Source organism: Primulina tabacum, chromosome 7 (assembly GCF_025594145.1).
Source record: "Primulina tabacum isolate GXHZ01 chromosome 7, ASM2559414v2, whole genome shotgun sequence".
Taxonomy (NCBI): Eukaryota; Viridiplantae; Streptophyta; class Magnoliopsida; order Lamiales; family Gesneriaceae; genus Primulina; species Primulina tabacum.
Genome location: NC_134556.1, coordinates 39390940 through 39403800, shown reverse-complemented (window position 1 = coordinate 39403800; position 12861 = coordinate 39390940). Strand labels below are relative to the sequence as shown.

The 12861-nt window shown below is 27.8% G+C and overlaps 1 protein-coding gene and 1 long non-coding RNA gene across 3 annotated transcripts; both read right to left on the bottom strand.

Annotated features, from left to right (window-relative positions):
* Nucleotides 1-5189: 5189 nt before the first annotated feature.
* On the bottom strand, nucleotides 5190-7784 carry LOC142551956 (profilin-3-like). Of its 2 annotated transcripts, none has more exons than XM_075661491.1 (4): nucleotides 7552-7784; nucleotides 6290-6427; nucleotides 5550-5691; nucleotides 5190-5439 (listed from the first exon to the last, which is right to left on the bottom strand). In XM_075661491.1, the coding sequence occupies exons 1-3, from the start codon at nucleotides 7672-7674 to the stop codon at nucleotides 5557-5559; spliced, it is 396 nt and encodes a 131-aa protein (XP_075517606.1). In that variant the 5' UTR covers nucleotides 7675-7784; the 3' UTR covers nucleotides 5190-5439; nucleotides 5550-5556. The 2 variants fall into 2 exon arrangements, with proteins under 2 accessions (XP_075517606.1, XP_075517607.1); XM_075661492.1 differs by having other exon boundaries at nucleotides 5190-5434.
* A 2673-nt stretch (nucleotides 7785-10457) lies between these two features.
* Nucleotides 10458-12806, bottom strand: LOC142551001 (uncharacterized). The gene is made up of 3 exons (XR_012821458.1): nucleotides 12678-12806; nucleotides 11201-11379; nucleotides 10458-10618 (listed from the first exon to the last, which is right to left on the bottom strand). It is a non-coding gene; the product is annotated as an uncharacterized LOC142551001 (long non-coding RNA).
* Nucleotides 12807-12861: the final 55 nt, after the last annotated feature.

Sequence of the window (12861 nt, the reverse complement as noted above, 5' to 3'; positions counted from 1 at the left end):
TTAAAAATAAATCGAATAAAATGATGGTTTATTGAATAATGAATAACATTTGTATTTCAATCAGTGTTTATCTATAAGCCACTAACCTTGTTTTCCTGTATTTCTCATGCCAAAAGCTCAAGTTGTGAATGCATTAGTTGCAGGATATTGTTATAATCTCAACTGGTTAGATCGACGTCGATATCCTTGTGTAAATAGATTAATGAATTAAAATATAGATAGTAGCATTTATCAATTGAAACAAATCAAACCACAAAAAAACAAAAATCATGATACGGTATATAAATCAGAAAAATTATTTTATCCACATGACACATTTTTCAATATGCTTCTTGGTTGATTTTGACAACTCAACAACTCTTTGTCGTAGTTTTTATAATATGCGAATAATCATTTTGGTATACTCGACACGTATATGATAATCTTTAACACTTATTATGTTATTTAGAATCCTCAACGGGGATTTGACATGTTTGTAGTTTGCTTCTCTATCACGAAATTTTTTCAGTTTTCTACATTATTTTTATCCGATAATCTTATATTTCGACTAATTTTTTTTGTTGAATTATTTTTCAGTTTATGACAATCATCAACTGTAACGCCTAACAAAAAATTCTTTTAATCGTGATAAGTTTTCACTTGTGAGTAAAAGTATGTTTAACCTATATATCCTTCAACAACATAACCAATGAATGATGTTGTAATTTTTTCAAATATCGTGATATTTGTAATATCAATTTTATATATTTAATATCACTATTATTAACATATAACTATAAGGTTAATAAATTAGAACGATTTATATATAGCTCTAAGGTTAATATATCTATTCAAATTACTATATTAGAACTATTTTCTCGTTTAATTTGACGCAATTCACGAAAGTCGTCTCGTTGGTTATTTTTTTTAGAACCTTTGGAACAATGATTGAGTTCATCATATCATGAGGATAATATAGTTTCAATCTCATTTGTTGTGTCTAGAACATAATATTATATTATTAATTGAAACAAAACAAAATTTTTCTATCGAGTTTACATTTTGTTTATCATATTTTATACCTTGTAGAACGACATAAAAAATTAATTATTGTATTTTAAAAATTTTGAGAAGAGACATGAATAACGTAATTAAGATATGCAAATGAGATAATAAATATCATTCAAATATATATAAAAGTATTTGTTTTATTCAATATCTCATCTAATAATACAACTGTTTATATTTCATGAGCATTTTATGATTGTCAAAATTAATTTGATGAAGTATTGTAGAATTATATTTGTATTTCACTATTTGGCTAAGTGAATGTATTTGGCGAGGAGTTTTTAATGCTACCATCTTATATCTTATGAATTAGCTGATTAGTTTTAGTAACTTTGACTAAAAAAGAGACAAAAATAACTTCTTAGCCACCTCAAAATATATCGAGATAATATTTGATGAAATAAAGTGCAATTGGCTCAATGTCTCAATTTACTAAAAATTCACAAAATTGATCTATTGTGTCCACAAAGCTTTAAAATTGTTCTCGTACCATTATAAATAGAATGAGAATTGTGTGCACTTTGTTTTTCATGTATTTTTTTTTCTCGATGAAGAATTTTTTCTTTTGGAAAACGATTTTATTCTTTTAGAAATATTGACATTTTATATGACATTCATACAATATAATCAAGACAAATGACATATAACAATAAAACATGTTAATGCTAGGGTAAAAAATTCATCTCATTACAAGAACATTAAATGATCAAATGAAGCATATTATTTAGTAATATTTATTTAGTAGCATATATAAAAAATTGACCAAATGTCTTAAAAACAGTGTTTGAAATTAGTTACATACAAACATTTCTCTCAATCACGTATCTCAATTGACACATAAAGACTCTGAAAATATCTCTATTCTAAATGGGAGAAAAAAGTTTTATATGAACTTAATATTTATTAATAATTTATTTTTATTCAATCTGTTTCATCTCCCTTCATCTTCCCATGATTATCTATCAATAATATGGTAGAGATTTTCATGAATTTGACTGTAATGTATAAATTTAAGAAATTAAAATTAAACTAAATTAATAATTATTTTGATTGAGTTAAGTACAATATTAATGATCATTTTAAACTAACATAAAAAATGACTTAAATAACATCATGAATATGACGAATATTGTAAAACAAAAAAACGGTAAAATAGTAAGCTCACAATTGAAAGTCATATATTTAATAGATATTATTAATAGATAATATATTATTTAGGGATATTTTTTTAGCATCATATATCGAAATTGATTAAATAATTAAATATTTGTAATGAAATAACTTACATACAAATATTTTCTCTCTATAATGTATCTATGTTGATACATAAGTAGTCCAAAAATATATTTGTTTTAAATGAGAAATTTTTTTTATATGATCTTAATATTTATTAATAATTTAATTTTATTCAACCTCACTCATCCATATATTTAATAGATATTAATAGATAATATATTAATTAGGGATATTTTTTTAACATCATATATCGAAATTGACTAAATGCTTAAACATTTGCATTGAAATCTACATACAAACATTTTCTCTCAATCATGTATCTATGTTGATACATAAGTAGTTTAAAAATATCTCTATTTTAAATGAGAAAAAAATGTTTTATATGATCTTAATATTTATTAATAATTTAATTTTATTCAACCTCACTCGTATACATTCGTATTTCCATTACCTTAATATTCGGAATATTAACAATTTTTTAATTTATATCATTATTATAGTAATTTTCTATGAATTTGATGTCAATGTATAATTAAAGTAATTAAATTTAAATTTAAAAGTAAAATTAAAATAATAAATATCTTAACTAAGTACTCCATTAATAATCCTATTAAACTAACGCAGAAAGAAATTTAAAGAACTTCGTGAACATGACAAATTGTAAAACAAACAAAATGGTAAAATAGTAAGTTTACAAATGAAAATCATATATTTATAAAAGTAAAATATATGTTAGTGATATTAGCAATTTTTGAAAATATGTAACATGCAATTAAATTACATTTAAAAGTAAAATCAAATTAACAATTATCTTGATTTAATTAAGTACACTATTAATGATCATATTAAAGTAACATAGAAAATGATTTAAAAAATCTCATGAACATAACAAACCGTAAAATAAATGAAAGGTTTCTATTTTAAATGAGAAAAAGATGTTTTATATGATCTTAATATTTATTAATAATTTAATTTTATTCAGCATCACCCATCTATATCCGTCTTCCCATTATTACCTTAATATTCGTAATATTAACAATTTTTTAATTTATAACATTATTATAGTAATTTTCTATGAATTTGATGTCAATGTATAATTAAAGTAATTAAATTTAAATTTAAAAGTAAAATTAAATGAATAAATACCTTAACTAAGTACTCTATTAATAATCCTATTAAACTAACGTAGGAAATAAGTTAAAGAACATCATGAACATGACAGATTATAAAACAAACAAAATGATAAATAATAATCTTATTAAAATAACGTAAAAAATAATTTAAAGAACTTCATGAACATGACAATCTATAAAACAAATAAAATGGTAAAATAGTAAGTTTACAAATGAAAATCATATATTTATAAAAGTAAAATAGATGTTAGTAATATTAGTAATTTTTTTTAAATATGTAACATTAATTAAATTAAATTTAAAATTAAAATCAAATTAATAATTATTTTGATTGAATTAAGTACACTATTAATGATCTTATTAAATTAACATAAAAAATTACTTAAAGAGCCTTGTAAACATAACAAATTGTAAATAAATGAAAGGATAAAATAGTAATTTAAATTTAAAAGTAAAATTAGATTAATAAATACCTCAACTAAGTACTCTATTAATAATCCTATTAAAGTAACGTAGGAAATAAGTTAAAAATAAGGTAGAAAATAATTTAAAGAACCTCGTGAACATGACAATTTATAAAATAAATAAAATGGTAAAATAGTTTTTTTTAAATATGTAACATTAATTAAATTAAATTTAAAATTAAAATCAAAAGGTAAAATAGTAAGCTCACAATTCAAACTCAAATATTTATAATAGTATTATATATTAGATTAAAGGAGGATATTCTCTAATTTTATTTTGGTTTTGCTCGTTAAAAAAAAAATTAAATTCAAGAAGTGAAAATCATACAAGAAATAACCATTTCAATATTGATTTAAGAAGCACGAGTATATCCTATTCGATAACATCTACTATTTTTAAAGTTTGACAATGAAAACTCATTTTTATAAAATATTTATTTTAATTGACAAAATTGCACCTAAAATTTGAGAAAAAGTGATTGCGATTTACTGCAGCCCTAATCTTCGCCTTTTCAACAGATGTACGTAGATTGAAAGGTACTGTCCGATTACATTGATGTATCGGAATATCCAAGGGTAACTCTTGATTCAGTGGCCAACAATATAGTATAATTAATAAATCAAAAATTATATAACTTTTTTTAAAAGTAATCATTAAGTTGATCACAAACAATCGTCTTATACTTAATTTTTTTGAGTTTTTTTTATTATATTTTGAAATTGTTATAAAATAATTTTATTATCAATTATTATAAATATTTCTCTCTATATAGACCAGCGTAGACGCTCACACTTGACCAAGGAAACCACCGTCCCTAGGATAAAGATGTTGCGTTTGAATTTATAGATATTTCAAATTTATGAATTTTAAAGATTTTTTTTAAAAAAAAATTATATCATAAATTTCAAATTCGACTATAACATGTTTATAAGATATATTTGACATTAATTAATATAAAGTTCAACTTCATTCAATATCATTTGAAGTATTTAATATTTGTATTGACAATACCTAAATAAGATAGAGTAAGTCTCTTGTGAGACGATCTCACGAATATTTATCTGTGAGACGGATCAACCCTACCGATATTCACAATAAAAAATAATACTCTTAGCATAAAAAATAATACTTTTTCATAGATGACCCAAATAAGATATACGTCTTACAAAATACGACCTATAGGACCCATGAGACAGTCTCACATGAGTTTTTGTCAATAAAATATTATTTATTATTTAATTATAATCAATTATATTATAATCCAACCACCTGAGTATTTGGATATTAGGTCGCTTTCATTTGCAGCCATAAAAGAAATTGGTATTACGACCCAAAATACCATTATATGAGAAAGATGTCGATAAATTTTGGAACAGTATCAAAACCACTCAGAAATACATAAATTACTCGCATAAAGCCACAACTTTCCCCACCACAAAATGTAAAGACGTTGCTGTTGATATCAGGCACGGAGGCTATATAATTTCCCAAATACCAAACTGCTTTCGCCATGACCAAGGACAAGAATCCAGGATATAAAAACCGAATAAAAGCTTCACTACAAAACATTCCAAATGCAGAAAACAAGTTTCAATAGCGTGGAGTATAAAAGATTAAGAGACAACACAAGATTAATGAAAATGGAAACGCCAAAAGGAGAATGCATACCAAACAATTAAAGACCCATTTCGATAAGATAATCACCAATTTTCTCAACGACCATGTTGCACTGGCCTGGAGTCATGGGTTCATCATAGATGCCAATGATCAAGGCTTGGCCGGTCTTTTTTACTGTAACACCACCAGCTCCCTGCATCATATATTAACACATTCGTTCAAAATTAAGTACATTCAAAGGCAACATGTCAAAAGCCACCTTCAGTTCTTGGAGATATAGTTTTCAAAAGAATCATGTTCATTCCATCTACGAGTAAAACGTGCACCACCAGAACATTTTCTTTTCTTCACGAAAAAATCCCAAAAGTATATGGCCATATTATGGACCTGTGGTTTCATCCTTCATTTAACTACAATCTCAAATATTATTGACCAAACTCATCCATTCAACCTTTGAAACACATGTGCGGTGTGCCACGTGAAAACCACTTTTAAATATTAAATTTTCAATTAAAAATATAATTTAAATGAATTTCAATGGTTTGGTCTAACACAAAGTAGAAAGGAATGCTTGCATTAACATGTTCTTTATAAATTTGTTCCGAATTTTCTTACTTCCTTTAATAATCAAATATTTTGAATTGAAATTTCTTTTGCTAAAGAATACAGCTCAAGGACTTAAGTTTCCTTTGCTATCCTAATCTCGATTCGAAATTCAAACCAACTGCAAGACTTGTGAAAAAAACACAGATATCCTTGCAAACAAGTGAATTTGAGTAGGAAAATATTACCTTCTTTCCTCGAATGACAGCCCCGGGCTCACCTTGTATAACCATGTACTTGGTGCCCCCAAGGTGTAACCCAGTAGGAGCTAATGTGCCCGGGGTTTCAAAGTCAGTTGTGATACCAATTATCTCCTCAGGCTTAAGCTGCATCGACATTAATTTCACATTAGAACATCAATGAATTAACAATAAATTACTAGATTGACAACACAAATTAGATAGCACGCTCATACAAAATTTGCTGCAGCTGCAAATACCAAGCATCAATGGACATCCTCTTTTCCTATTGGTAATCATTTTCTATTTCTAGTACACTGGATCAGTTTATCGAAAAATGAAATCTTGGATTTTGACGTAGCCACTACAAAAAATTGATTACGATGATCTAAAAGATGATAACTTTAACCAACGACATCGGATTTGTACTGAAATTAACTGCATGAAGTATGCTTTGAAGTGGCTAACACGTGCTATTATCTATCATCGAGGTTCCCGCATGGCCGCATTGCAGCTGATTAATTTTGCCCGTGAGCAGATCGGATGTGCCCTGGGTTTGGTAGCTGCCTCTAAAGTGAGAATAAAATTTTAGGTCTAATTTGTGCAATGAAAAAAAATTAAAAAAATAAAAAGCGGAGATAGCGATCATGGGATCCAGAGTAGCCAAATCAACTTTTTTATTATGCCAAGATTTCCATAGGAAAAATTTCTGCAGCATATTAGAAAACTGATCAATACTCAACCAACACAGTTACTGAATAGTAAACTATGTCGTCTATTCTTCGTATATTCTGTGCACGCCAACATAGACATCACTCAGGCTTAGTTTGGGAGTTGGGATTTGGATGGAAAAGAAACGAAAGAAAATTTAAAAGAAAGGGATGATTTGGAGATTTTTACAGAAGGGAAAAAAGGAAAATTTGTTCTAAATTTAGTAGAAAATTTTCCTTAAAATAAGGGAGGAATGGAAGGAAAACTAAATATTTTCTCCTCCCTTCCTTTCTTTTCCCTCCTAACTCAACATCAAAACTAAGCCTGACTCAAAAAACAACTAAACGGGATCCCAAAATTGTAAAACTCATTCAGTAGCTGGATCGAACGAATCGCACCGAATCAAATCGAGGGACAAACACAACAAAATCAAACAACCAGCTGCCAGAAAACGGATCTCCCACGTCCGATCACGCAGGCATCCACCAGAATTTCAGATCCGAGACTCGAAAGAAGAAAAATGTTATAAAACGGCGAGAAGAACTTAAAACAAGAAAAACCTGAGGGAAATTGGTGCTCTGTGCCCAGACGGTGCCGTCGTGACCAACTATGGCGGCGGCGACGAGGTGGCAGCCGTCGATATCCGCCATCAAGTGGTCGTCTATGTAAGATTGCCACGACATCTTCGTAGAGTTGCCCGACACTGAAGCGTGGTTTTGTTGAATGTGCTAATAAATAGAGAGAAAAGACAAAGTTGAGTAGCGTGAGATTAACGGGAACAGAAAATAGTGGGCCGCATGTAAGGATGTCAAAATGATCCATCAATTTAACATGATTCAATTTGATCGATATGGATCGAGTTCGTTTATCCGAAAATTTTAATTTTTTTTACAAAAATATAATTAACAAATATTATTTATATTTTTATATATGGTATGTCTAAAAAAATATTTATTGTATATTTATAACATAAATTTTCATAATATAATACTTATTTTGAATATTTTTTTCTTTTTAAACAATTGTTTATTCATTTAATAAATATATTTTATTTAATTTTTAAATTTAAATCATATATATTAGAGAGATTTTGTTATTATGTATTTAAATTAAAGTATTTTTTAATTTTATTTAATTTTTTAAAAAATATTAAAAATCACGTTGATTCAGATATGGGTTCGGGTCGAGCGTTTTTGGATTGACTCAGATTCAGATTGGATTTGGGTTCCGAATTGACATCCCTAGACGCAGGTTATATAAATGACGGTGTCTCTCTTCTCGTACCATCCTTTGTATGGGCTAAAGACTTTTTGAAGAATTTATACTTAATATTGTACTTGACTGATAAGTAATATTTATTAATTTAATAGATAAATTTTAAAACAAAATTATAAATTAACATTTTATCTTATCTTATTAATAAAATGTGTGACTTTCTAAAAACTAGCAATCGAGGCGGCGTTGTACATGAATATTAAGTATAACATGAGTTATATAAGTATGCTAAGTAGTAGCATTGTGCGAAAATTGAAGAAGCCGGTTTAAAGTAGTAAGTGTATCTTGCCTCACAATTGAAACGACATAACTATTGATAACATTAGTTCATACACAAAATTGAAATAGTTTTCATGACATATTATCTGTCCAAACACAAAAAACTTTAAATAGAATGAGTGCAAGAGAAAATTATTGGAGTTATTAGTTTTTGTGTTTTTCTTATGGTTGATGACGCACACAGTGTTACATGACTTAACAAATAAATAATAATTATACCTTCAAACATACCTTTCTTTTCGTTTTAATGTATATTTGCACATGCGTTACATATGTAACGCAACAAATAAATAATATTTATATCTTCACACATACTTTTCCTTTCATTTCTAACGTACCATTTATCTAAATTTCATATAGATTCCACAATACAATAAATACATGTAAGATAATAACCATATTCGATGATGGCGAAGCGCTAACAGCATGAACCTGAATTGCCTGTCATTGAAGAAGCTGAAAATCTCATGACTCAATCTCTCCCCTGATTTCTTGTTGCTTGAATTAGGCTAATAGTACAACCTCCTATTAAAACCGTGAAGAAATGAGAGAGATTGTGAAAACTAACAAATAGAAACAAATTAAGCAAACCAAAAATTGATAATTAGAACATTTAAAAACTTAAGTTTAACATACTTAAGCTAGCTCTTCAAGGAATAGAAACACAATAGTTACATCTGTGGTGGCTATGAACGGTGAAGATCGGAGAGTATGGAAAATTGGTTGATGGTCGTTGCATCTCCAGAGATCAATCTTGTCGCATTTGCAAAATCTTAATTTTTTTTCCAAATTTGCATATTCGATAAACATAATTCAAAAATATCTTGGATTATTTGAAAGAGATGAAGACTGGAGTGACAATTTATTCAATTTATTAATCGAGTTACAACTCTATTAATTGGAAGGAACCCCATTACTTTCATGTGATTCAATCACGATCTTAAACATTGGAATATAACAGATTTTCTACGAAGAGAAACGTGATATTGTTAAAAAAATTTAAACAAATCGAGAGGATGAAAATAATCAATAAAATAACTAATTATAAAAACAAACAATAACTGACTGATTATGAAACAAATGCAAATGCATTAATTAAATTTAATTTGTCATGATACATATTGCTAGAAAAAACACACATTTATGAGAATGCAATATCTTTGGTGGAAGTGTTGATATTTTAAATGATACAATATTTTATATATAATGCTCAACAATATATGAAAGATAAATTATAATTTTCATATTTAAAAAAATAATATTTTCCAGCATATTTTGAATCTTGAATAATGATGTCACCGTGAAGGCAAAGCCGCAAATCCAAACGACAATCAGACAATTAAAAAGTGATTTGGAAATGTTCTTCAGTTCTAATCTTAAGATAGTTTGCATAACATTTAAGTTTACACCTTTCACATACATGCTTAATGTTTATCCAACCAAGATTTGATTGTTAAACAGACTCTTAAAACTAAAACTTAATTAATTAATGATAGCCAATACTTGAAGATAAGAAGAAAAAATATGGAGAAAATGAGATATTTAACACCACGTCTACGTATTTCAAAACTCGTGATATCTGAATTATTGAATTAGATTGTGAAATATCAACATTCGAAATACTCATACAATCATATTAAAATATGCATATAAACTGATTATAGTGTCTTAAAATTTTAATTTGTAATACTCATGTGGAAGAGAAGAACGTGAGTACTCGGACTACCGAAGAGGATCGGAACATGGGGGAGATGACGATAAAAAAGAGGAGCAACGTGAATGAAAGAATATAAAAGTCTGAAACATGGACCCGATTTTTGCAACCCAAAGTCTGATAACCTTTCTTGAAATTCCTACACAAACATCATCATCACGACTTATATCATCATAAATTACATAGAAAAAGAAGCAAAGAACACCAAATAGAATATATATAATCTTACCTATATCACAAATTTATTTAAATACAACATATTGAATCTAACAAAATGTTTGGTGTTTTGAATCACAATAAATGATTGGCGGCTCAGAGTCGTGAAGAAAATACAGTCCTCGAGTTGTAGCTACTGCAACCTTCATCGTATACCAAAAATAAAATTTCACATATTTGTAGAAAGCCAAAACAAATCAATAATTTAATGCTAACTTAAAACTCGATACCCAACAAATCCCTAGAAGCACTCGTACAGAAATAATTGATGACAAAACTCGAAAGTATAGGATTTTCTTCAATTTTTCAAGAAGGATCGTAGGATTAGATATCAATCAAATCAAGGCAAATAAAAAGAAAAATAAAAAGCTTTTTACGCTAATCACTAATTCCTCAATGAACCTTGACAATGAAGGCAAAATAAAATAAAAATGAAAAGCTTATCACGCAAAATGGCTAATGCATCAACGAATCTTAACAAAATCTCTGCAAATGAGATAATAGGATGAAATCAATGAGAAACAACGCCATGTAGAAATTATTTTTAAAGGATTATAGGGATTGATAGAAACCAAATCAAGGCAAATAAAAATGTTAACAAAACTCGAATAGTTTGATAAAACTATGTATGTAATGTCTGTTAACAAATTAAATAATGAACATAAAACTATTAGTTGTCGACGTGAGTTAAACAACAAAACAGACAATGTAAAATAGGTGTGTACCTGCATAGGCGATTGAAATGGTCAATGCCTGACCAATAAGCATGTTCTTTCTTTGTTTTATCATGTTGGAGCCAGCTTCCATGTGCTGATATCACTCATAAACTAAGTAAATCTTGTGAAACTTTAACATTAAAAGCCATTGTTACATTTTGTGGCAATGCTATGAAGTAACATGGGATCTGGAATAATGATGGAGGGAGAAAAAGGAAGAAATAAGATTATGCAACTCGGTAGAAATATAATTAATTAACAATAATAATCATATATCGTTAGGATAAATTAATGGATTTGATAGGAAACACACAATTTAGATTTATGAGAAGCATACATCCTATAGAAGCTAACAGCTTCAACAATTTGATAAAATTTTGTATGCATTGTCTTTTAACATATGCAACAATGAATATAAAACTAATAGGAGCCTATGTGAATTAAATAACCAAACATAGCATTGCTAAATAAGTGCTTACTTGTATAGAATCCCATAAATAGAACGATCCAAAAGAAAAACGGTACAATAAGATAATGGAACTAATCAACATAACTCAATTTATGAAATCGAAAGGTTGACAAATACTAAGCATACATTGAAATAGTTGAATTGGAAATAGTAATTACAAATCAAATTGACGATTATTTAAAATCCCAAATCAGCAAAAACTAAATTAGAAAATGAAATAAAAATACATTTGAAACTAAAATTGACAGTAAACAGATCAAGTATTGGCAGTGAAAGAAAAAGAATCTAACGTGGGGTTGATTCAAATTAAATGATGCAATAATGAATTGAAACATATCAACAATTGAAGCGAACTAAATAAGAAAACGTGGTTTTGGTAAGATTTTCTCATACGACTATCAAGTGGAATCGAATGTGACGCATCGTATCAATCGTGTTGTGTGGGTTATTTTTTATTGGCACCGAGAAAAATCCTTCAAAAATCTAGCCGAAAAATAATGCCAAAATTTTCTCAACTCGGCTTCCATTTAGAGGGAATCCAATTACCAACAAATTACCACATTAAAATAAATTTACGAATGCAACCCATATTTTTTCTTAAATTCGAATCAACCAAAATATTCGGTGTTCTTCTAAAAATATAACCAAAATTTATAATTTTAGTTAGCTATTAAAAAAATGTGTACATTTTGTTGAACACTTTATTTCTACAAACAAAATAAATCATCAAACAATATCATTTTAAAAGTATTATTCTCCCCACTGCCACCAGCAACTGAATGCGCTTTTACCTTCACGAATGAAAAATCGCAATTACCGAAAGAGAAGAAGCTCAAATTCATCAAAATACTCGGATTTCAAACTTAAGAAAAGATATTTTTAGTACTTTTTGATCCGGGATTTCTGGTGAAGGAACAAAAAAAAAAGAAACATTTTAAAGAAATATTGACCTCATTTCACTTCAAGCAAAACAATGCGTACAAAAAATTAAGAAACAAAAAAGATAAAGGTTCTTACCGTCGTGTGATAGAAGTTTGGGAGAGGAGATTTAACTTCAAAGAGAATGCGTTGTGTGATAGAAGTTTGGAGAGGAGATTTAACCTAGATTTAAAAATTGAAAAAAGGGAATTGAGTTTTAGTGTTGAGTGAATCTATTCATTTGCACGATTTAAGTCAAAATTGAGATGAAATTATTCCAGAG

Excerpts from the sequence above, each read along its gene's own strand:
- LOC142551956 (XM_075661491.1), bottom strand. The coding sequence starts at position 7,674 with ATGTCGTGGCAATCTTACATAGACGACCACTTGATGGCGGATATCGAC. Across the intron at positions 6,428-7,551 it reads AGAGCACCAATTTCCCTCAG|CTTAAGCCTGAGGAGATAAT; the intron begins GTTTTTCTTGTT and ends ATGTCGATGCAG. Across the intron at positions 5,692-6,289 it reads CTGTCATTCGAGGAAAGAAG|GGAGCTGGTGGTGTTACAGT; the intron begins GTAATATTTTCC and ends TATATGATGCAG.